Genomic DNA, 25018 nt, shown 5'->3' on the forward strand with positions numbered 1-25018 from the left:
AGGAGCTTAGAAACACATGGCCTTTTTATATAGTCCTCTTGCCTTCTTAAGAGACATGACTCCATTATGGACTCCAGCAAAACTAAACACATTGCTACAGGAATGCATCCTGCAGGGTCGTCACTGCTCCCATGATCCTGGGCAGCCACCACTTCCTGAGGAAAGACATGTTACAGCAGCTGTTTTCCAGTACTGTATGGAAAGGCACACAGTAGTAACAGAATTACAGCAGAGACAGACAAGCGGAACATTTTGAGACAGCTCCTGTGCACTTGGAGCAGTCCCGGCTGGCTAAGATGGCATCAGAATGCTGTGCTGTCTGTTCCCCATATTGGAACAGCTTTCTTAAATGCAGTCTGATCAAAACCCATATTGTTTTTGTGAATGGGTGCAGAAAGCACAGAAGACCTATGGCATGATCAGCTGCATCACCCACCAACCTTCAGCACCTGTGAAAGAAACCACGACCAGCAGTACTGGTGCTGGAGCAGTGAAGGTAAGGACCCTGAGCCTTCAGAACCATTTGCTACCACTGCAGTTCATGGGAACTGCAGCTGCAGCCCTTGCTGGTGGCAGCAAGAAGAAACGGAGCAAGTATTTCACAGGTATTTCTCCACAGTGCCTAAAGAATTGCTTTTTATTGTAGCTACTTTCTCTTCATCCTTTGTCCACCAAACCTTTTTCAGCAATTGGATAAAAACCATACAATAAAAACAGACAAAACCCAGCTTCAAACAGCTTTCCATACACTTATGCATCTTCAATAGGGATTCTGAATTTATATTACCAACTAAAAGAGAAAGATGACTGCAAAATATCCATCCCTAATAAAAGCATCATGAAACCCAGATCTTCATTCCCACGTTCTGTAGAACTCCTCCCCTTCTCCCAAGTGCCTCAAGATAAAAACATCTGGAAAAACCCTCCAAATCAACACCTTTGACAAACTACTTGCTCTATCAACTCTTGGAGCATTACTAGACATTTTTAGGTTAGACTGTACAACAGTTTCTAAATAGCATCTCTATCACTTAGACATTTGTTCAAAACACCTTTTATCCCCACCTGGAGCAGCTCCAGCATTTCCCACTGGCAGGTGCTATACAGAGCTTGTCCCACACACCGTGTTGCCACACGTCCTGTGCCACAGTAACTGTGAGGGGCAGCCACGTAGATGAAACCTGGCACTCCAGTGTAAGGAAACCGAGCGTCCCCTTTCCTTATGCATCATCCAGGGTTATGCACACTGACTAAAATTTCAGCTACACAAAGTCCCAAGTGCTGGCAGTGACATACCTGATTCTCAGCCAGTGCTTTTCATGCATCTCAGGTGTTCACACTTAGCAAAGTGAGGTATCTAACATATTTCAGAGAGGTGGAGGTATAAAGTCTTTTCAAAACCCAAATTTGTTAAGATTTCATCAATACTGTGCAAAACCATAAGCAACTATTGTAAATCAAAACAGAAATGAGTATTTGTATGTCATGCTGCTGTTCTAGTTTTATATAGCTTAATGTGACATTCCACAAAATTGGTGTCCTTTGTTACTCATTTGGCATCTCTTAAATATGAAAAATTTAAACTTCAAGAACCAAAAATTAAAAACCGGTTAATTGAACTCTATATTAAAAAAATCACAGTTCTTAAAAGGATACTTCATACAGCTGCACCATTTTGATGGTGAGCAGTCAAAATCATCAAGAATTTATGCACAATAGTTTTGCTAATAATATAGGCACATAGTGGCATGTAAACTACACATGACAACTAGAACAGCAAAGGCACGATCTGGTTTGGTTTTTTCTACTTTTCAAGATGTTGGTTAATTTACAAAGAAAAATATTCTATACTCCATGCAGAAGTATTACATTTCTATTTTACAGCACAGGACCATTTCAAAACTGCTGTCATCTGATGAGTAATTTAAATAAAATAATAATATAATAATAATAATAAAATAAAAAGATAGCAGCTTTTTGTACTGAGGAACTGAATTTCTGAAGTAAAGGACAACACATGTTCTGTCATCTGTCAGGCTGAGGACATCTGAAATTCTCTATGTATCTTCTTGTCTACAAAAATCTCTGCCTGGACACTGAAGGCAGTTACAAGCTTTCTGGTTTGCTATTTTCAGCTTGTGTTTGTTTTTCCAGATGTCACCTAAGACCTCAAAAGTTAAGATGTTTGTAAAACTATCGACTGCTTCTCTAATACCAAAGCAGGCTTAACCAGTGATTTACCTGGGAACCTGACTGCAACCCTTCTGTGAACTGAGCCTGTTCAGATGTCTTTGTTCATGCCTGCAGACTGAACTCTGTTAGTTCAAAGGGAATCACTAAGCATAACTCTAACTGAGAGACAATAACAGGAGCAGTTTTAAACCAGAACACAGCCCTCAGCAATTTAAAAGTTAAACCTAATGCAATAATTTTAAAGTGTAATTTCTGCCCATGGCTCCAATAATATGACAGTTCTGCATTTCACAGAGAAACACTAGAGTAAGTAGAAAACTTTAGTTTACAAATGAAGATCTTTAAAAAAGACATTTCATGTAATTACCTTAAATAGTTCTTATATGCACCATTCCACATTGTGGAAAAGCTGAAATATGCAGTCTGGACTCCACAAGTTAAAGAAAAACAGAATTATATGTATTGGCACAAATACTTACATCTACATCTGTACAAAGTAAAAAATGCTGATAACCCTGTCCCACCAGTGCAGCCTATTCAACTGCTCTCCAACACACTCTTCCTGTGACTGCCAATGAGTGGCAGCAAGCTGGGAACTGAGACTTCAGAGTGTGGTGCCAAAAAGTTCCAAACTGCTTTGTCAGTCTCTGAACAGAGGAATCAGAAGTATATCCAAAAAAGTGTCAGTCCACTCGGCATGCTCAGAGGTCACTGCAGCTGCACTCTGTAAGCCCCTATGAGCAGCTTTACCTGTAAAAGCAAACAAAGGTTTCCATTATAATAACAGAACTAACCCTTGGCAATGTTCCCAAGTTCTGGCAATGTCACAGGATGTAGGAAACGGGGATGAGGAGACAGAGGAAAATCCTTAATTTTACATACATTTAATTGCAACATACAGCTAGAAGCATTCAGAGTATGGAAGAGTTACTGTACAACAAATGAACACACACATTTAATTTTGAGGACATTTTGTACCTTGGCAGTAGGAGATTCTGCCAACCGTATGAAAAGCTTGTTAAGGCCTGCAGTAGGGCTGAAGGAATAAATAAAGTGACTATCCTACAAGGAAAAAGAAAATGGACAAAGTTAATGGTAGTTTATGGCTGAAAGAGTTATTTAAGAGGACTAACAGAACACAACATTGTCACTATGCTTTTTTTCGAAGAGCATTGTGTATGAACCTTAAAGGCAACCGCTGAGAAAACAAGAGGACTTCAAAATTGTGCAGTGTGATGCATTTAATACATTAAAAAAGAAACCCCAGAAATTATTAGAACTTTGAGGTAGGTTTTTAAGAAAACATTTAAGAACTTACTTGGGTCAAAAATGTGAGAGGCTTGGTCAATTAGAGGAGAAGCCTCAGTCCCAGAATCACAGAAGGTTGGAGGCTAGAGAAGACCTCTCCAGGGCATCTAATCCAACCCCATGCTCAAGCAGGGCCACCTAGAATCAGGTTGTCCAGCACTATGTCCCTGACATTTAAGTCATAAATTTTTATGGAATCTAGTACAAGCAAACTTTACAGTTCTCTCCATATCCAAAGAAAATTAAGTTTCATTTTAGAAAAACCTCATCATGGTAAAAAGTATGCTCCATCACAATACTTTAAATTCAAATTACGGCACTGAAAGTGCCCAGGCTGCTCTACAAAGACTTTATGAAGTAGTTTTACAGTCAATCAGTTATATGAAAAGATTTACCAAAAATACAGGGAGCTGGAATTTGTCATTTAAAATCACAGCTTGTACACTGCATGGTCCACAGAGCCGAGCAAGAACTTCTTTCCCAATGAAATTTGCATGGAAAATAAAGAGAAGAATTCCAGATCCTGAAAGGGAAGACAATTCAGTTACATGAATTTTAAATGAGACTCATTATCTAGAACTGCATACACTGGACCTTTGAAGACAGGTGCAAATACATAGAGATAAAAAAACATTATATGGTGTATAATAACAAACCAACAAGCAAAAATCCCATTTCCCAAGTCAGTGGATCCAGAAAACAACTGGCTTGGTCACCAAGTTAAGGACTTTTCACAGCAGAAATAATTTTATGTGGCTATTAGAAAGGAATGCAAAATGGAAACAGCAATCCTCAGCACAGTTCACTTCTGTGGTTTCAGGTTTACTCAAAGAGAATTATGGAATTTAGTGTGGTTTGGGTCTAGTCAAGAGAACAGAAAACTGAGCCCAGTCAATTATAGATCTTTATGAACCTCACTGAAATTCAATAAGCAGCAACTTGACCTACCCACAAATGCTTCATTTTAATACATAAACTTACATGAAGTTTCTTAATTCTGTAAGATAGTATATCTATAATCAAGAACTGGAAGACTTACCCAACAACTCTGAACAACCAGGAAACTGAGCAGACATGCCCACTTTCAATCTGAGTTCAAGTGGATTCTAATAGTCACAATGATTTATCACTTTAAAAAAAATCAGTATCAGTAGATATTTCCCTGATATACTCATCAAAAATGACTTAGCTAAGCCAAGCAGCACAGAATAGTATCTGAATTCCTGTAAGAATAAAGAAACATTCCCAAATACCTTGGGAGTTTGATTCCCAGTTTTTTCAAAGGTTTTGTGGGCAAAACATAGTTGACTGCAGCTACTTCGTTTTCCTAGTATTTCTAGACTGCACTCAGGGCACTGCTGGGACTACATGCCAAGCTTTCAGCATGTGACCTACTGTCCATTGAAATGAAAGGATCCACTACAAGATCTCTAGTAATCTAGTAAGCCTAGATTTTCCTGAATCATTAATTCTAAGGTAAAGCATTCCTTTCCTATAATGCCTGTCACTGAGCTAATGTTACCCATGAACAGAAACAAGTTCACACTCTGTACATGGCAATTAAAAAGTCTCAAAAAAAAAATACACACAATCCATACCCATAATACATCAAAATATAATTGCTCTCTCTATGTTCCATAATCACAGCAGTCTTAAAGTGATGTACTGCAAAATCATACAAAAATAATTTTGCATAGGAGATAATTTAAGATGTGCTTTAAACATACTGTTCTACCTTTTTTAAACAAACAAAACCCCCACCACAACAACGAACCCCTCCCTACCTTCTGGCACATTTTGTGGAGGTTTATAGTTAAAATCCAAAGAAAAGTCTGGCCCTTCGCAGAGACGATGACACGCAAGTGGGAACACTGGCTCCAGCAAAACAAGGCGAGCTTCAAAATAACCCCTGATAGTATCTTCTGCTACTTTTGAGAGCCTGAAAGAACCAAACGAGTTAGGCCTGTGCTTCACACAGTGACTTATTTTACCAGACAGAGGCTTGGTGAGAGCTGACACACACATACACAAAAAGGATTCCAGATCACCTTTTTAGATTCCTGATTTTCAGGGGTGAATGCCTTCCTCACTAGCATTTATGCATAGGTGAACCACAGGTCCCAATACTTCGTTAATAAAATATTTTATCAGCAGTGTGTTTGTGAAATTCAGCTAATGGGTCCAAAAAAATAAAGTGTGAATACAAATTCACTACAGTAGATTAAAAAAATAAAAGAATCTAACTAGCCACATATTTTGAAGGCTTTATATACAGAATGATATCCCAGAAACAGCATTATATACATGGTGGCTAAACAGACATCCCCACTTTCCCAGCCTGACTGAATTATCAATCTGCCTACAAGTAAAAATAAAAAAGTACATCCCTGTATAATTTTACTGGCAATACTACTGGAAAAATGCAGTTCTTAGTTAAACTCTATGAATAAAACCATGAAAAAGTAGCCATTCTATCAATGAAATAGACAAAGTGAGGGTTTTGTTTGGTTTTTTTGGAGGTTAGGGAGGCAGGGGGAGTGGCAGTCCAGCCTTCAAAGAGAGACACCCGCCAGTGTCTGGCACCTTTGCAGGCAGATTACTCAGTAATCCTCTTCAGAAAACTGTTTTGCCAGAAATGGGTTTTAAATGCTTTAGCACAGCAGAGGTCCCGCCTCTGGCAGATTTGTAGCTTTTTAAGCTATTACCCTACTAACTGAGACTATCCTCTGCAGAATCTAAAACTTCAATGTTTCATTGGAAAGAAACCACAAGTACTGCCATGTCTAAGCAAGCCCCAAAGCCCATGTAGCCTATTCTCCAGATGCTTGACAAAGCCATATTAAATATGAGAAATTAAACAGATGTCCTTTTTTGCTACACTGTCCTATTTTCCAGCAATCTGATTAAGAGCCATCCAAAACTAGAAACTGCAGCCAAATCACATCTCCTTAGATCTACTTAATCCCTTCTAAAATCCCATGTATTTTTGACCACAACATTCTGCAACAATGAGATCCATGATTCAGTTTTGCTGTGCAAAAAATTCTTCCACTTCAAACCTATCACTAGATCATTTAGCAAGATGGCCTGCAGAACCTGTCTCATGGCTTTGTGTTATTTTCTGTTGCTGTTTCCTGATTTTACATTTCGACCTTTTAATCATTTTATTTTCAGCTTCACTACTACTATATTGTCCTCCTTTATGACTGACAAAAAGTACTAAACTGGTATTTTCAGGCAGTGAGTTTAAAAGCTTCCTGAATTAGCAAGAGCCGTGTTACTCGCTGTATAGTTCACATCAGCACAGTGATACGCCCACACATCACTTTGCAATCATCAATATTTAATTTCAATTGCCACTTCACTGGCAAAATTATATGGTCAAGATCTTCAAAAACTCATTATTTAGATTAGCCAAAACTGAAGGTAGCAGACGTCAAATAGGAAAGAAACTGGAAAGGCATCAAATAGTGAATGAGTGACAAAGTCTCACTACACCAAAACAGCAGACACCACATCACTTATCTGCATGTTTGCCATTGCCTTCAAAACCTTAACTAGCAAGTCATGATTTGCTTCCCTAGGCAAGAATCAGCATATTCCATTCACTCACTTCAGCAGGTTTCCAGTTTCTGAAAAATAATTATTAGCTTTTATGCTTTTAGCACTTTTCTTTTCCTTTTAGCATTCTACAAGAGAAAAATATTCCTTAGAGTGTTCATCTACTCAGGACAGAAGTTTGATATAGTGATCTACAATATCTCAGACAAACTTTACAGGGCACTAAAAACAGTGGCATCACAATACTATCCTCCTGGTATGAAACTGGATCCAAACACATTACTTCAGTAAAAATCAGTAGCACAAAATCTAGCTGGAAACCAGCACTACTGTTGCATCCCTGAGATCAATACTGGGTCTGGTCCTGTTTAACATCTTCATTAATGACCCACCCAAAGGATGGTGCAGTGAACCCGCAGCATTTTGGCAGATGAGACTGAACTGGGAGGAGTGGCTGGTAGCTTCTGGTATATTTCTGTCATCCACAAGAGACCCTGACAGGCTTGACAAGTGGGCTGACAGAAACCTCACAATGTCCAGATATCTTTAGAAGGTTTTGAAGGACCTGACAACCACTCTGAGCAGCCTGTGCCAGTGCTGCATCACCCTCAACAGGAAAAAAGTATTTCCCAATGCTCAGAGGTAGCCTCCCGTGTTCCAGTTTGTGGCCACTGCCCCTTGTCCAGTCACTGGGAACCACTAAGAACAACCTGACTCCATTCCCTTTACCCTGTCACTTCATGTGTTTTTTGATTGATACAAATTGACCATTACAAGGCAGTATCTGTAAAGACAGACTTAAGTCAGCTGATGGGAAATGCAAGAGATAGGACACAGAAAAGAGACAGGGATTTCTGTGCACTGGAATTTGGATTACAAACTACTTGAGAGATTTTCTTAGATTACATAGATAAATCACTAGGACTAAATCATCATGAAACAAGAAAAAAAATCTTGCACTGAGACAGTATTCTTCCAGCACTAACTATGCATTCATGGCAAAATCTCACCTGCTGCAGAAGCCCTGAGATTCTCCCCGAGTGTTCCCCAAGTTTAGAGATTGCAGGTTATAATTTTCTGCCCATATACTTTAACTACAGTATTTCTCCAAATGGGTATTTCAAGAGCTTGCTCCTTCTCTGTATGTTTGCCTCAGTTTAGCTCAGTATATTTTTACATGACCATATGACATCAACACTTTACATGTCACATACACTGCACTGGTCTTCAGTCATTCTGCATGATGATGATGATGATGATTTCCATCATCTACTGGCATGAAAATTTTATCCCCGGCACTTTCAGCTCATAGCTGATGTTTAAAGGTCCAACAACACCACAACCACCTGCACAGATTTTTCATGGTATTTCTGCTTGGTGTTCTTTTGTTTGATTTTTTTTCCTATGCTTTCTAGCAAGGTATTTTATTTAGCATGCCCTACTAAGAGCTCACATTCAATGGTCCAGTGCTTATACACTTCTAAGTTTTCACAATTGCTGTATCTTAAGTTAAAGGAATCTTTCTAGGAATTACCTTTTTCTCCTTTCCGCGCTTTTACTTAGTGCTTGAGCAAGTGTATGCCAATTATGCTAGCTCACAAAATTTTAACTTCACATGATTTATTAGTTAGCTTTCTGCCCAAATCAGATCTGTTTTCTTTCCTGACATTTTCCTTGACTTAAACCAGAATTATGACATGCCTAGCACTGAAAACTTCAGCAGAACAAACTTCCAAGTACAGTTTACTCACTTTTCCAAGTGGTTCCTGAGCTGCTCGTACACCGTTATGTTATTGCACTGTTTAGCAAAATGCATGGCACTGTTCTGATGCTTGGACAAAATGTTGCAGTCTGCTCCACTTTCAATCATGAGCCGAACTATATCAGAATTCCCTCTTTTACAAGCCTGTACAGAAAGGGAAAAGGTGGAAGGACAGAAAACAATGACAAACCCGTTAAAATAGAGCATAACGTGAGAGTAAGCAGAACTGCAGAAGTGAATTAAAATCCAAAATTAGTTACAATTCAGAAATTCAACTGTTTGCTCTGTGAATGGTACTACAACTTGAAACTCAGGAACACGCTCCATAAATACTTCATCTTCATCCAGGCAATACCACAGACCCAATCCTATGGAAGTAGAACACTCAGGATTACCAAGCAGACATAATTAAGAAAAAAAAATAAAAATAAATAAAGCAAACCCCAAAAGTTCTGTGAAAACATGCAATCTGCTGGAGTTCAGTAACTGTAAATTTTATTGCAATTGTTACCTGAGTAAATATGTTTCTATAGAACTATTTGGAAATTATTAAAGTAACATTATCAAGTGCCTGTTTTTCTATGCATCTCAGTTTAAAATGGTATTCTGGGTATGCAGTAAATTTACAGAATTTGTCCCAGACTGGTATGTAGCTGTGTCAGACAGTCAGTTTTATCCTCTGCATAAATGTTCAAGACTGTTTACTATTACAGCAAGAATTTCAGGGCACATCAACCACAGACTTAAAAAAAGCACAGGAAAATCTAAAAAAATTTTTACTTTGAAGAAAGCAAATGCATGCTCTTGGTCACTTGTTTTCAAACATTTTACTCATATAAATTAGGGAAAGGCACAAGAGATACAACATTTTTATCTTTTTAAGAGCTTTCAGAAGACAGCTTCTGAAATTCATCTCTGCTCTGAACTTTGATCTGTGCCTTCAATCTATCATCTTCCATAAACAGGACAACCCACCTGCCTTCCTCAAATCAAAAAACACAGAAAAATCTCACACTACCTGACAGAAAGGAATTGAGTGCTCAGATTTTTTTTCTCTCCTTAAAAAAAAAATGATCAAACTCCTAAGGTTAAATAAGAGTGAGTTGATAAACACATTAATAGATTTATCCACAGAAGGCAAATACTGTCCCAGGAAGTTACTGGAAATGAAGATCCTATTCTTTGTATCTGCATTACAAAAAAACCACCTGGAATAAGGCACTGTAGGCTGCTAATTGGTTTGTATTGCTGCGCATCAAAGACTAACAGAAAACAATGTTTAAAATGTTTAAAAACAATGAAGGTCAAGACTGAGGTTCATGGAAGTGGCCAAATTATGAAGAGACTTTGGACTGAACTGGCTGAGGAAACCACAAGTGAGTTGCTGTCTTCAGAGAAAATGCAAAATCCCCACACTTGTTAAGCCTCAAAGAGTGCAGAACAGAAACAATACCACATTGTCTGGGCAGGAAAGCTTTTGTAATTCGGCAAACAAACTACACAAACAGCCTACATATAAATTCAGCAAGTTTAGGCAAAGGGAAACTTTGGTGAAATTCATCCACATAAAGAAAAAAATATTTAAAGCACAGACTGTTTTAAGAGTATTAGAATTTTCCCATAAAAAAAAGAAATTCCTTTGTGCCTGCGGGAGTAATGGTGCAGAACAGGCGACTGGGAATCAGACTGTAAATAGGCTAGATTTTCCTTCTGGGAATTTTTCTCCTCCTGCTGATAATCTGATTATCTCAGCTGGAAGACCACATCTGCATTTCTTCAAACGACAGAAGAGGATGATGAGCCACATTTAGCACTGCATGCTGAAGGCATCTGTGTTTCTTGTTTAGATATTACAGTACATTAAAGAAATGGATTAAAACTCTGCTTAGAGTAACCATGAATAATACTTTTATTTCAAATATGGTACATGTTTCTGAAATCAATTCTACAAATACATTTCTGTGTTTTATTAGTTTGGCAAAAGTAGTCCTATTAAACCATGTAGGACAAACACAGAATTTACCTTCATTAAGGCAGTTTCACCACTGCTCTGCTGCATGTTCACATATGCTCCAGCTTCCAGAAGAATAGCTACTGTTGTTAGAAAATTCTGGGGAAAAAAAACACAACACAAGTAACTAAAAAATATTCTGATTTTGTTTCAGAATATAAAATGCTGTTTACTTAAAATTCATCCATAGAATTCAAAACATGAGTCATGGCACAATTAACATTGTTCTCTCTCATGGCTAATAAAGAGCAGTTCAGACTTAGGCAAGTAGATAGCCCAAATTATTTACAATTCTTACTTTTTTTTCTAAATCTTGCAATAATAAACATCACAGGAAGGAAGCAGTGTATTTGCATCTGCCACCAAACTGGAGTGAGTCTCCCTTCTGGCTTTCTATCTACTGTACATGGGAAAGCACAGGGACCAACCTGAACAGAAGAGTGCACCCATGAAACCCTGACTTGCTCTAACTTACTGCTTTAGCTGGTCTTAGTTTGGGAAGAGCTCGCCACTGTGTCCATTGCCCAGTTGCTTAAAAATACCAAATCCTGTTTAATCAGAGATTTTCTTTCTAAGTGTCTCCAGTTTGGGTATTGTGTAGCCAGACATCATAGCAAGCAATTCTAGCACAAGGAGTTAAGCTCTCAGACAAAAAATCCAGCAATACCCTCTGCCTCCACTTTTCCTTCTATGATATTCTCTGTTCAGGGCAGGGTTTGTGACCAGAACTTACTTACACCACAATAACCACAGCTGCTGAAATTATGCATTTAAGGTCACTCTGCTGTATCTTGATTACCACTTTTTAGGCATCATACCCAAAGGTAAAAAATTGTGCACCACCTTTAAATGTAAGTAAAAGTGCCCAGAACCACAAATACACAATAACCAAGCCAACCTTTTCAGCTGCATGTATCAATGCAGTTGTTCCATTTTTCTGTCTCCCATTAACTTTAGCTCCTTTCCTGATCAGCACCCGCAGAAGGTCATCGTGCCCTCCAGCAGCAGCAAGCATTACCAGGGTCATTCCACTTGAGTCCTGGAACAAGAATCATTGCCATTAAAAAATAATAATGAAGAAAAACTTCAAGATAAATCAAAGCTGGAAGATAAAAATTTCAAGTGCATCAACATGTTTCACAAATATTTCCCTCCTTGGCAGAAGACTTCACACATACGTGGCTGCCAGATACCAGCAAACTATCACCTCCTACTTCTCTGGCCTGCAGGTCTCACACTCTGAGCTCTGTAATCTGCAAAATCCATTGCAGTTCTGAGGACCAGAAAATGGAGCAAGAAAACCAGAACGAACCAGGAAGAAAGGCTGTAAGGTATTTGAGAGTGGGGAAGATAGTTAGACTGTGGGAAATAAAAGTCAGCACCCCTGAAAAAGAACACTATGGCTCAAGTCAGCTCCCACAGCATTGCTTTTTGATTTTTATCAGTGTAAGTACAAAGCACTTTGTGACCAGCCAGTCTCCTCACTCATTCCTGTGTTTTTCACCACACCTTACAACTCACAGAACACATGATGGCCTCAGTAATTCATTTGGCATCTTCCCTATGACACCTCTTACAAAAGACTCCGAAGTCTTAGCATAATGTGGAGTTCTCAAAATGCTACACAATGGAACTACACAGGATCACCAGTGAAAATAGCAGTATTGGAGATTTTAAAACTCAAAAATGGAACTACAATACTATTCAACAGGAAAATAGATCCTTGAAAGTAAACCCATTAAGAACACAGCTGATGACAAACTGGCAGAAAACTAATTATGAAGTGAAATGGTACCAGTGTATCAAATAACTTTCAGGTTTTTGGGTTTTTTAAGTTTTATTTCCCATGTACAATGTTTTACATAGTTCAGCCACTTGAACTGGTGGTTATAATTCCTAATAGCATGCGAAGTTCCACATTTAGTCAGTTAAATACAGTGGGCAATTTGGGTGGAAAGCTACTGGGATGGTTCTATCAAACTTCATTTTTTCTTGGAAGAAATGGATAAAAATACTGATACTTCCAAGTCTGTACTCCTTTTTGACAGCTCGTGCTTTTTTACCCAGGTGAGATGGAAATCTGCTAAAACCCAAGAGGGGAAAGCTTTTCATACAAATCAAAATTTGTATTCTTCCCCCCTACTGTCTTCCAATACTTCTATTGCACAAAAATTACCTCTTGATCCAAATTATAGTCCTCATTTGAAGAAAGCGCCATTTTCACTGTCATGTAGTCTCCACTTTTAACAGCATCTCTCAAGAGAGCTAGAAAATAAATTCAATGCTGTTATAAGGTATTTCCCTTGGAAATGCAAGCTAAGAAACAGACCTCCTTCCCAGAAAATACTCACTACTTGATATTGGTTCTGTTGGTACATGATTCTCATCTTCTCCATCAAGATGCTTCTGGAATTCTTCTAGTGTCAACCATTCTAACTGCATGTCCATACCCAAACTCAGAACTTGCTGCTTGCCATCTAGCATGTATTTAATTTTGTGAAAGGAAAAAAAAAAAAAGTAAAGTAAGTAGCAAATTGTAAATTTTCAAGCTAATGAATGTTTGCCCTTGCTTTAATGATCAGCAGCTTAACAAATGGCTACTGCTATTTTTCATTCAACTAAACTCTGGCAGTCAGCATAGAATGGTTCTCAGCAGCAAGGCTACATTACAAACAAACAAAACACTTTTATTTGAAAGAAACTGTTAATTTGTTATAACAAATAAGGCTGAGTGATTATGGGAAGGTGAACACTCCATCACTGTAGTAGCAGAAGCACTGAAAATACACTGAAAAGGTATCAGTGAGCTTCAAAAGAAAACTTCATTTCAACCTCCTGCAGACAAGAACTGGAGCACTAGAGATGCAAGCAGGATTACAGAAAATCTCATCTACCAGTGTTCTCCATATGACTCACACCCAGTACTTCTCAATCCCCTTCTGCAGCAATGCAAGTTCATGTCTGCTTCATCTCTTATATTTCTCCTTTCCTTATATACCTTGCCCTTTTAACTCTTCTATGAATTCATATTCTAGCAAAGATTCTTCTCTTTTGCAGCTATTCTCATATTTACTTTTTTTTTCCTTCTGAAGCTACATTAAACAACTCAAATGCACTTTCGATGACCTTAAAGCCTAGAATATTGAGACAGTTACCAAGAATGACTACTTGAGCCACTAAAGACTATTACATAAAAAAATTTAAGAAAACGACGAGCATCCATTTAGAAAAGATCTGTTATCTTTCTGTAAGTATTGGAGCACAGAGCAAGCTGAACATAAGACAAAAGTCAGAGAGAGCTAATCCACCTCCACCTACCCTGGTAAGTCTGAGTTCTGACTGCTTTCAACATGGTACCATCTTCCTTTTAAGAAATGCAGTTTAAAATTTTGCATTAATTACTATTTCTAAAATACGGTTCAGTATCTGTGATGACCAGACAAAAGACAAGTGCTGCACAGAAACAATCATTAATAATTCTGCTTCCTATTACTTTTCCTAAGCACTGTAAGCATCTATGCCACTTTCAGAAAAAGGTGCTTCTCTAGTGAAAGAATTTATCCTGAAAAAAGTAGTCTAGAGTTTTTCTGAGATCAAGAGCAGTTACACTAATAATCCATTATACTATTAGGAGTAGAAACAGAACCTAGACATTTTTCGCTGTGTATCATCCAGGGCTGTATGATATAAAGCATCTCTGGCTGAAGCAGGAGGCAAGATGTTAGTCTGATGGGAGCCCCTATTAGTTTTTCTAAATATAAAAAATATATATGCATAATATTGCCATAACACTTCTGAAAATAGTCAATGGTTGGATGAATTCCTCTAAAAAATAAAAAAATAAAAGATTACTGTTACATGCCAGAGAAGCACAGTTGTCAAATAAAAAAGGGCAAAATCTTGACTTGTCTACAAAAATGTCAGAGATCTCTATATACTTCCATGCTTCATACATGAAGCACATATTAACATTCGCCTGAAGCACGTATTAGCAAAGCCGTTAAACAGAAGACTTTTGCTTCCTAAAATAAAAACAGAATTCTTTATTTCTGGGGTGTGGGTGTTACAAAACTACAGAACATCTGCCCTTATAGAAATAAGAAGAGAATGCCCTGAAGGGTCATTCCCTTCTCTGTTTCAAGAAGTTAGCACTTACTTTTTAGAACCTTCTGTTCTTTTCTGACTTTTTCTTCTTTTTCAGACTCTTTTTTTTGAGATTTTTCTTTAATTTCGGTTTTCTTTACTTCTCTTTCCTATAATTGAAAGCAAAGATCAAATTTCAGTGGTAGAGAAAAAATGGAAAACAAACTCCTTTCACCACTCCAACAATCAAGTATATTTACAATTAATACCACTGAACAGTATGCAACAGTCTTGTAGACATTCCTAAGAATTAAAGAGGTGAGTTAGGAGTTAAGTCTGTGAAGGCTTCTTCCCTAACAGTAGGGGTATTATTTCCTGAACACAGTAACTTCAATTCATAGTTTTACTGCATCCCAATCATTCAAGTTGCTTTACGGAAGAGCTGCAGACAAGATAAAACCAGCACTTAGAAGGAAATTCAAAATTATGAACTTTTCATTTGTTCCAAATAGTGAACCTGAATAGAATGCAATTATTTGAGAGCATTTAACAATTTTGTTGCACTGCATTTGAAGCGTTCTGATAGCATTGACTTGAACCTCAACTGAGAAAACTTGACAGTTGGACACAAAAGATTCCAAGCTTTCCAATTTACACAGACAGAATGTTACGGCAACAGTTATTTGTGAAAAACAGACACTTGGCAAAATCCACCCAAACTCATGATATTCCTGCAGAAGTCTGAGCTTAGCAGTATCTAATATCACAGAAAAAAAACTTATTGTAGATGTAAATATATAATCAAATTTGCCAAAATGGAATTCAACTGTCTCTAGCAAAGTTAGCCTTTCTTCTCCTGTAATCTTTTCTCTTCACTCAGCAAATTCATTGCAGAGTAGGCTGGACAAGGCATGGCTTTGTATCAGTCTCTGATACTAACCTGGCACTGGGAGTAGCACTGTCTTTCTGGAAAAACTGCCCCAAAAGAAACCTTCACAATAATTCATATTTATGCTACCATCTGACATAGCAAAAACCTTAATTAAACCAGATTAATTTGGTGTATCATCATGTATTAACAAAGCTGAGACATTTAATTGCTTTCCTCACTGCCTCACTTCCCTCCACAAACCTCAGCTTTTGATCACTGATGTGATTAATGCTAACACAAGCAGCTGCTAATCCTGCCAGATGCTTGGTATTTAAGAGGAAATCCATAACTTACTAAAGGGACTAGCAGATTTTTGCTACACTGGGGCTGTTAAAATGAGTAATCCTGAATTCTATTCCAGATTTCTAATGCTGATCAGATGCACAACATACACATTTATTTTTGGAGGCAAATGAAATGGAAGGAATGGTTCAGCATGGAAACTGACCCCGAAAAGAAAATATTGTGTTATAAATTGACATAGTTGGTGTTTTATAAAGCAGAGTTACATAAAGAAAGACAGGTACCTGAAATATAGGTGATTTTCTTTGAAAGGTATCATCTACTTGGGCCGATAATTTAGTGAACAAAAAAAACCCCTGCAGACCTCTCCACCAAACCCTGCCATGCAAGTCCACACTGCTCCAGAGAACAACTAACCGGTTACAGAAAACACTGATTAAGCCTTCTACACTCAAAAGAAGCTAAGAGCAGAACACCTTCCATACTTTCCTGGTATCCTGGAGCATAACCTTCTATGGAGCACAAACCCAAGAAAAGCACAGAAACAACTTACTGAGAATGCTAACTGAAGAGCCACAAGCAAACCCACTTTGCTGTTGATTTATTCATGGTCAAGGTCACAGGAGTTTTATACAACTGGTAAATAGAACAGAATTCCAAAGACCTTTCCTATTCTTGTCTCTATTCTCACAAACACTATAGCCTTGAACTATAAGTAAAGTATTTGGGTAATGAAGGACCATATCACTTCAATTACAGAGGCTCGTAATATAGTCAATACCTGTGCTGATTGCCAGGGCCACACTGCTGCGCTACAGATGGGAGTTAGTCCCTGTGGTTTAAAAGCTTTACAAATCTGGCAGACTGATATTACACACATTCCTGAATTCGGATGTTTAAAATATGTGCATGTGTCAATCGATACTTATTCCTCAGCTATATGGGCATCAGTACACTTGAGAGAAAAAGGTTGGGATGCCATCATACATTGGCAATTTGCCTTTGCTGCTTTGGGTATCTCTTATAACATCAAAAGAGATAATGGACCTACATATACATTACATAAAAGCAGACATTTCCTACAACTCTGGGGTGTGTCACACCACCGGTATTCCCTGATTAGCAATGGGACAAGCCATCAAAATCATCAAAAGAGCATATGGCACTTTAAAGCGCATTTTAGAAAAACAAAAAGGAGGAATGTGTGATGAGAGCCCACAGAGCAGTGTAGCAAAAGCTGTTTATACCTTGAATCACTTAACAGTACCAGAACAATCTCAGAATCCAGTTATCTTAAATAATTTTCTATCACAGCAGTAATCTGATGATGCCCAGTCACCTACACCTAAAATACTGGTAAGATATTATGACTAATAAGTGGGAAGGTCCGTGGGATCTTATTACATGGGGATGGCGGTATGCTTGTGTTTCCATAGAAACCAGAACATGATGGATACTTGCCAATTGTGTCTGCCCTGCCCTACGTCCTGCTCAGGACCAGAGACATCTTCCTGATGAAGCTCCAGCAGATGTCATGAAGCAGTGAGTTAAGACAACTTGTGCAACTGATACATGGAGATCTGGGACATCTAAGGTGACAAATTTATTTAAGGACTTTATTTAAGGACACACATATTTTATATATTTGAAGATGAGGAACTGAGGATTTTATATATTTAAGGATGTGAGTTGGAGACCTGAACTAAACCAGATTGTTTTCCTTGTTGGTACGTTTTCCCATGGTTTTAAAAGTTGAAATGTTTCCTGAATTAAGTTGTTTGTAACTTCCTAATAATAAACCTGTGGCATGCCAATTTGGAAGGTCATATTGTTGGTAATCCCACCTGACAGCTCCTGGGAATGAACATAACATCTTCAATGATATGTGGGATGCATCACTGGCTGGAAGAGGCTAAGCTTGTCCAATTAGGTAGAATCGTATGTGTCATCATGCTGTCCTGTCATTCTATCTGCAAAGGGTCCTTGCAGAGGGATGACAGAGAACACCCTGCAATTTTAAAACAGAAAGGGGGAACTGTGACAGCTACAGCTGGTCTATAGCTGCACAGGTAATTTGGCTTAATTCAACTCAACGTACCTAGTTTGTTACAGAATAGAAGTAAACCAGTCCCTAGGCATGTTGGCATGTTACTGATTGGTCAGATTCAAACCTGAACAGGGACTGCAGCCAATCCCTTTGAACCACAGATGCACCCGCATCATTGGCCAGGGAGCTGGGCAGAGCTAAGACTCTTAACCAATCGCGTTTGTAGTGTGGGAAATGTGAAGCCCCTATAAAAGGGGGCACCCAACAATAAACTTCGTCTGTCCCTGCGTGGACTCACTGTGTGCTTGTCACATTCCTGTCTCCGTCACCAACCACAGTCTCAGACGTGGGATATAGTCTAGTATCAAGGTGTGTAACAGGCTGCAATCCTGTTAAATCACAACATGGCTGCTCAATGTTTTATGAACTGCTAACTGTATTAGAACAGGCTGAAGCACCTGAAATTACATTCCCAGAACATTACAATAAACCTTTATTTTTGTCATATTTTTTTTTCTTTTGCCTTTACAATACTGCTTTTCTTAAAATTCTGCTGCATTAAATAAGGAAAAATATCCTGGTATTTGCTTAGCTCATTTCTTACAACTGGCACAGCATTTCTATTTCTATTTAATATGAAACCAGGTCATGAAACTAAGCATTTGCTATAAGCACACCAGGAATTCTAACAAGACAAGCCTACTACACAATTGTCTTGGACAACAGGGCTTCAGAAGTGATTTCACCATTCCAGTTCTCAGGCAGATGCAACCACATGTAAGCCCTAACAGAATGGCCGGTGTCTTGAGAGAGCAAAAGCAACAGGATACCTTGCAAGAACTGGAAATTTCATTCTAAGACGCCATAGTATACGGGAGAAATTTATCCTTAAATATGCTCTCCTCTCCTAAAGAATTCCTCCCTTTAAAGTGTTCAGAATTCAGAAATTTCCTAGTCTCTGTTATACATTGCACAGTGGTTGTTTCTTTAAATTCATGCAGCTCAGTACCTTTCCAATTTGTACTTTTCTCTTTGCCATCATGAACAGTTGTGGTTTGAGGTATCTGTACCTCGAAATGACTGATTTTACACCCCAGCCACCATCCTACCATGCTCACCTCCTCAGGAGAATCAGTGGGCTTGCACACCCTTTCAGCAGAGCTCAATTTCAAACCCTTCTGCACTGGTGAAGGAACAGGTGACACTTTCTCCAGCTCTCCTGGTACTTTTTCTTGACCTGTTTGCTTTTTGTGCGTGCTCTTCTTCTCTAAATGAGTATCCTGAATTTCTACTTTTCCACCTTCTTCTCTACAGTCTTCTACTTTCTGAATTTTTTTCTTCTTTCTTTTAGCCCTAGTATCAATACTGTCATCCTCATTACTAGCTGAGCCATCAAGATATTTATCAGTTATGGCATCTTTTTCATCAATTTCTTGTTCCAATCTCTCTTCTTCACTTGCTACCTTTTGTTTCTCGTCTTTATTTTCAGAATTTATGTTTGAATTTTCATTATCAGTTCCTCGATAAACTGAGTAATCTACAGTGCTTGATTCTGATTCAAACTGAACCTCTCCATGCTTCTCCTTCTGTGATTGTTTATTTTCTTTAGAATCTTCTTTAGATTTTATTTTTGAATCTTTAACTTCTCCCTTCTTTTTCTTGATTTCTTTAGTATCTTCTTTTCTCTGCTTCTTTGGGTCCTTTGAATCTTCCTTAGTTTCTGAAGCCCTCTTTTTTGCCTTTGAATCTAAAACCAAAGTATCTGAGGAGTTCTCACATTCTGTTCTGGGTTTTTCCTTGAGTTTTGCAGACTTAGATTTTTTCTTCTTCAGGTCATCTGAACTTTTATCTTCTCCCTCTTTTGACTTCTTCTTTTTCTTCTTTGGTGAAACATCATCTTTTGTTTCACTTTGCCAGTCGCTGTCAGACTCTGCTTCAAATATATCATCATTTAGAGACAGTTTCTAAAAGGCAAAGAAAAAGAAGTTTTTCCTTCCCCAATAAACTATCACTTTAGATGAAAGTATAAAAAAATGGTAGTGGTTGTGCTTGGGAAAAGTAAATTTTTAAGCACTTTAATCTTTTGATCCCTGCCAAGATCATTCCTCATTGCCAAATTGCAGAATGTGACAATACAATTCTATCTTAATTACCTAAATTGCATTACTAACTGCTTGGATGAGAATCAATACACAAACAATTCAAGTAACCCAACTACACATCCAACAACCAGATTTTAGAACAGAACTGAATCTGAGCTGTTTTACATCAAAAATAATTTATCTGATTTTGTAGGATTTACCTACAGGTTTCCCAGAAGCAGGGTACCAGTTTTCAAAAAGGATCCTTTTCAAAGGATCACTAATTTTTCAAACTGACTGAGCAGTTAAGAAAAGAAAAAGCCGTATTATGCCCTCTGGCATCTAATCTTTCTGTATTCCTCTCATACTAAATTTAATGACTACATGTTAAAACTCATTGATCTCCTACAGAAAGCAGGAGGGTGGTTGGAACAGTGTGCTCAGCTTCAGTGACAAGACAATATGCATGTGGGTAGGGGAAGGGGTTTATTTATGTTGTCAAAAACAAACTAAAATGACCATACATTACCTACATAGTCCCATTAGAAATGGAACTGAAGTTTAGATGGATTCAGTCTACAAGCAAACTTCTCAGCAAAAAAGTCCCTACCAGACAACGGCAACAATATTAAGTTTCACAAGAAATAAAGCAGTTTTAGGTGAGATTCCTGAAGTCTTCTTAATTCCACATTGCAAATGCCTTCCCTTCTCCCCTCCTCTCATTAGTAGAGTCTAGATAGGGATTATGTCTCCAGTGTAAGACACTTAAAGTTGAAACACACCTGTATGTCTTTTTTAACAGGTTTAGGCTTATTATCCACAATCTTTTTTCTGAATTCAAGAAGCACTTCTTTGCAGGCTTTCAAGTGAAACTCTGGTTCCCAGGTATCATCATCAGAGGTGTATCCTTTCCACCGGACTTTATAGAGAGTTTTACCCTGCAAGAAAAACACACAATATTTAATACAATATAGCATAGTACTGCATCAGCTAGTCAGTTCTTGAGGATGTCAGTGGATACACAATTATGTGTGTATAAAAATCAGTATTTCTGTAGTTGGAATAGTTTTATCCAAAATACTTGCAGTATGTAACATTTGTTCAGAACCAGAGCTACAAATGTACATATCATAAATTCCCAGTCAGTTCATCAAAATGCATTTTCTGACACTTATGAAACTATTTTTTAAAATTTTAATGCTTCTTCCATAAAAAATTCAAGCTTGATTGCTTTCTCTTTGCTGAATTACTTGATATAAGCCCTAAAGACTTCTAACTAATTAATACCATTCACCAAGTTTCATATTGGAATTTATAATTTATGCTACATTTGTAATCAATTCTATTTTTGATAAACTGAAATACCAACAATTAGGAAAAAAATCCCAGCAATGAGATCAAGTTAAACCTAGACAAAAATCATAGTGTGTGCATCTCAGTGGACTTAGTTACAAAGATTCTGATAGATTACATACAAAAATCTGAGACCAATTGTTTCAACAGTATTGAACTTCACTGAGGGATAAAATTGCACTTTGGAGTCTCTATCTAGTTTCTTGTACTAAATTACAAAGTCCTTCACCATTAAAAAAATATTTTTTCAGCAAATGTGCTAAGGAAAGCACCTTTACAGAGGCAAAATAGTACCTCTTGCTTTCAAACGTAGACTGATAATGCTCTGACAGAACTTACAATGCTAACCAAGCCAGGAGAAAGGAATCTTCAGAAGAACTGCCATTTGGCACTTACTGTTAAATGTCTATGCATAAATCTGCCTGAGCATAATTAACCTTTGACCAAGTGTGTACACATGCCACTGAACTTCAGCAGCCAACTCTATTTACAATCTTCTGTATTTTGCCTCACAGACATCTAAATAAATAAACAGCCTATATTCAAACACCTTAGTTTAACATTTCTCTTAAAATTTAGCTTAACTCATCTCTCTTCATTTAGGAATTAAGTTTTAAAAATCGTATTTCTTCCTTCCTTCCTTTCTCTCTTCTATTGGCATTACTTACAAAATAAGCAACAACTTCTTCAGAGCATAACTTTCTCATTACAGTCATAACAGAGTGTGTTAGGTTATAAGAGCTCTCCAGAACTAACAAGTAAAATGCCCTCTCAAAGCAGGACCACTTACATCAGATATCTGCCCAGTCAGTGTATCCATGCAGGTTTCCCTGTCTTCCAGGTTGTGTCCATTCTCTGTCTCATCCTTTCCCTGTGCACCCCCAAGAAGGATCTGATTCCTAACTGTTTTCATCACCCTCTTCTCCGGTATGTACATGTCTCTTCTGTCCTGGGGAGCTCAGAACTTCACACAGCACTCAGCGCTTCTCACCACTCTGAGAAGAGGGACTGAAGCATCTCTTGATCTTCTGGCTACACTCTTGGATGCTTCTGGCCTTCTTTGCTGCAAGAACTGCTGACTCACGTTCATCTTACTTGTCTGTGGGGACACCCTTTCCTGCAAATCTGTGTCCTAGGCAGCTGGACTCCCACCTGCCTGGTGGCACAGGATTATTCCCTTTCAGAGGCAGGACTTCTGCTAGCTGCAGTTAGGTACATCCTTGTAACTCAGGTACCAAATAAGCTACAAGTCCTTTTTCTCATTAATTGAGAAAGCTGCATAAAATAAAGTCTAATGCAAACGCAAAACCATTTGGCTGTTGAATGACTACATCCCATACATGGAGAGTGACAGAAAAATGCAGCTTAGGAGAGTGATACAAAATTCAGGTGAAGGCGGAAGATTGATTCTCACACTTAAGAAACACAAACTTACACTCACCTATCAACACTCTTTGACTACAATATTGGGTTGTTTTTTTCCTCTTATCACTTAGAATGCTTCCAAGCATTTTTATACTGCTCTAGCTTCTGTGAGAACCAGTGATGAGATAGAACCAACATGGGGTACCACCATGTCATTAAACTGCAGAGTCAAAATTTCCCGCTTCCACTGGGGAATAATTTGCACCAGAGCCTATTGTTTTAGTATAACAGAGATGCAGTAAAAAAGGCTTTATTGATACATGGACAGACTACATTTCCAAACTTTCACTGCTTATTCTCTTGAGTAGGACACATTAATGTTTTATTTATCCACAGTTCTAACTCCTCAGGCCAAACCCAGGAGTGCTGTTTCTCATCCTACGACTACTGCCAAGCCCAGTAACACCAGTACTGTGTGTGGGAAGAGCTGTGCAGGGCTCTCCAGCTGTGACACTTCTGTTCTGTGATACAGAACACCCCACCCGGCCTCATGCCACGCTGGACAGTGGCTGACTCACTCTGTCGTGACACATGGCTCTTCCCAGCCATTTGGGAACTTACACCTGAGAACGAGTTCCTGCCTCGCCCTGCACTTGTGGAGCCCGTGAGCACAGGCCCTGCTGCAGAGCAACTGAGAGGGCACCTGATGCATTTGGAGCTCATGCCACAAAGCCACAATCCAACGTGTGCTGGGTACACCCACATGCTGAAGCTCATTGCACTGACCCAGCCTGGAAACTCAGAACCTGCTGCACAACAGGCTGCTTGGAGGGGGATGGAAAGGAGACACCCTCTTACCAGCAGGTGCCAATAACACTTGAGATGGTACTTGATGTATTACAGTACTCTTTAATGGTATGTCTCACACCACGACCACCTAAACCTACAGATTTCAGGTGCCATCACTTGGGGATCGGTGCAAAAAAAAAGAAAAAAAAAAAAGAAAAAGGAATCCTCTTGTTTTCAAGCATGACTTATGCTGACCAACTTCATACAGGCAAAGCTATAAATACTGTATACCCTGAAAGCATAACATATTCTTAAGACATCAACATATTTCAGCTGAGGTGCAATTTAATAACATCACAAATATCGAAGAAAATGCTGATCTTAAGGTTCTCCAGCCTAAAGCTTTCAAGACTGATCTTTTTCATGGATTTGACAGAATTTTATAATGTCTTGTACTGACTAAAGATTAAAATAAAAAACATAAATTAGTTAAAAATCTTTCAGGTACAAAATAATAAAAAAAAAGTGTTAATTATTTTTTCTACTTGAGGTTTAGGAAAATTTTTCAAGAACTTCAACCAGTTTAGGTTGCTTTCAAAGAAACAAATGAAACTCTGGTATTTCAGTGTAAACAATACAAGATCACTACAGTTTATTATTTCAATTAGGAGAAGACTCTTATTTTAGGAGGTTTTCCCCCGTTTTCCATATGTGAACACGGTCCCTGGCAAGATACCTTGAAAACACTTCTAAGTTCTGTGATATTCGACCCTGCCCATCTCTGCACTAAAACATTTCACATCAAAATACTACCTCAGTTCAGCCCTAAGAGCCAAGAGCAGTTTAACACTGCAGACAAAACCTAATAACTTAGTGAAGACTTATCTTTGGCGGAAGAGACTGAATCTGGAACAAGGGACAAAAAGCCTCTCTGCACAACTGTGCACAGCACGGTTAACTTTGCAATTGTAACGTGATTACTCTTTTCACGTGCTCCTCGCTCAGGGTAAAAGACCCGCGCACTCACCCCCTCGTTCTTCACGTCAAGGATCTTCTCCACCTCGAACACATTCTCCCCCTCCTCGTCGTCCTCCTCGCTCTCGCCGCCGCCAGCCTCCCCGCCAACTGCTGCCGCAGCACCCGCCGCTTTGCCCGCCCCGCCGCCGTCTTTCTCCCCGTCCTCCTCATCCTCCTCCGCCGCCGCGGCCGCCGTCTCCTCCTCCTCTCCCTCCGCCCCCTCCAACCTGGCCGCCGCCGCCGCTTCGGCCGCGCTCCCGGCCGCCGCCGCCAT

The 25018-nt window shown here is 38.7% G+C and overlaps 1 protein-coding gene across 1 annotated transcript; it reads right to left on the reverse strand.

The window, feature by feature from the left end:
- Window positions 1-606: 606 nt before the first annotated feature.
- On the reverse strand, window positions 607-25018 carry MPHOSPH8 (M-phase phosphoprotein 8). Its single transcript, XM_014259666.2, has 13 exons — window positions 24755-25018; window positions 21003-21158; window positions 19258-20103; window positions 14992-15088; window positions 13187-13312; window positions 13012-13100; window positions 11734-11874; window positions 10848-10934; window positions 8814-8968; window positions 5286-5440; window positions 3897-4024; window positions 3172-3255; window positions 607-2943 (listed from the first exon to the last, which is right to left on the reverse strand). Exons 1-13 carry the CDS (start codon window positions 25016-25018, stop codon window positions 2902-2904), a joined length of 2370 nt encoding a protein of 789 aa, XP_014115141.2. The 3' UTR covers window positions 607-2901.

This window comes from Pseudopodoces humilis, chromosome 2 (assembly GCF_049639895.1).
Source record: "Pseudopodoces humilis isolate 2021_Gansu_Grassland_sample_001 chromosome 2, ASM4963989v1, whole genome shotgun sequence".
Lineage (NCBI taxonomy): Eukaryota > Metazoa > Chordata > Aves > Passeriformes > Paridae > Pseudopodoces > Pseudopodoces humilis.

What these genes read in the sequence shown, in the direction of transcription:
- MPHOSPH8 (XM_014259666.2), bottom strand. Translation starts at nt 25,018, where the DNA reads ATGGCGGCGGCGGCCGGGAGCGCGGCCGAAGCGGCGGCGGCGGCCAGG. An exon ending in AACAGAACCAATATCAAGTA is followed by an intron (nt 13,101 to 13,186) that starts GTGAGTATTTTC and finishes TTTATTTTCTAG; the next exon opens with CTCTCTTGAGAGATGCTGTT. An exon ending in CTCAGGAACCACTTGGAAAA is followed by an intron (nt 5,441 to 8,813) that starts GTGAGTAAACTG and finishes TGGTTCTTTCAG; the next exon opens with GCTCTCAAAAGTAGCAGAAG.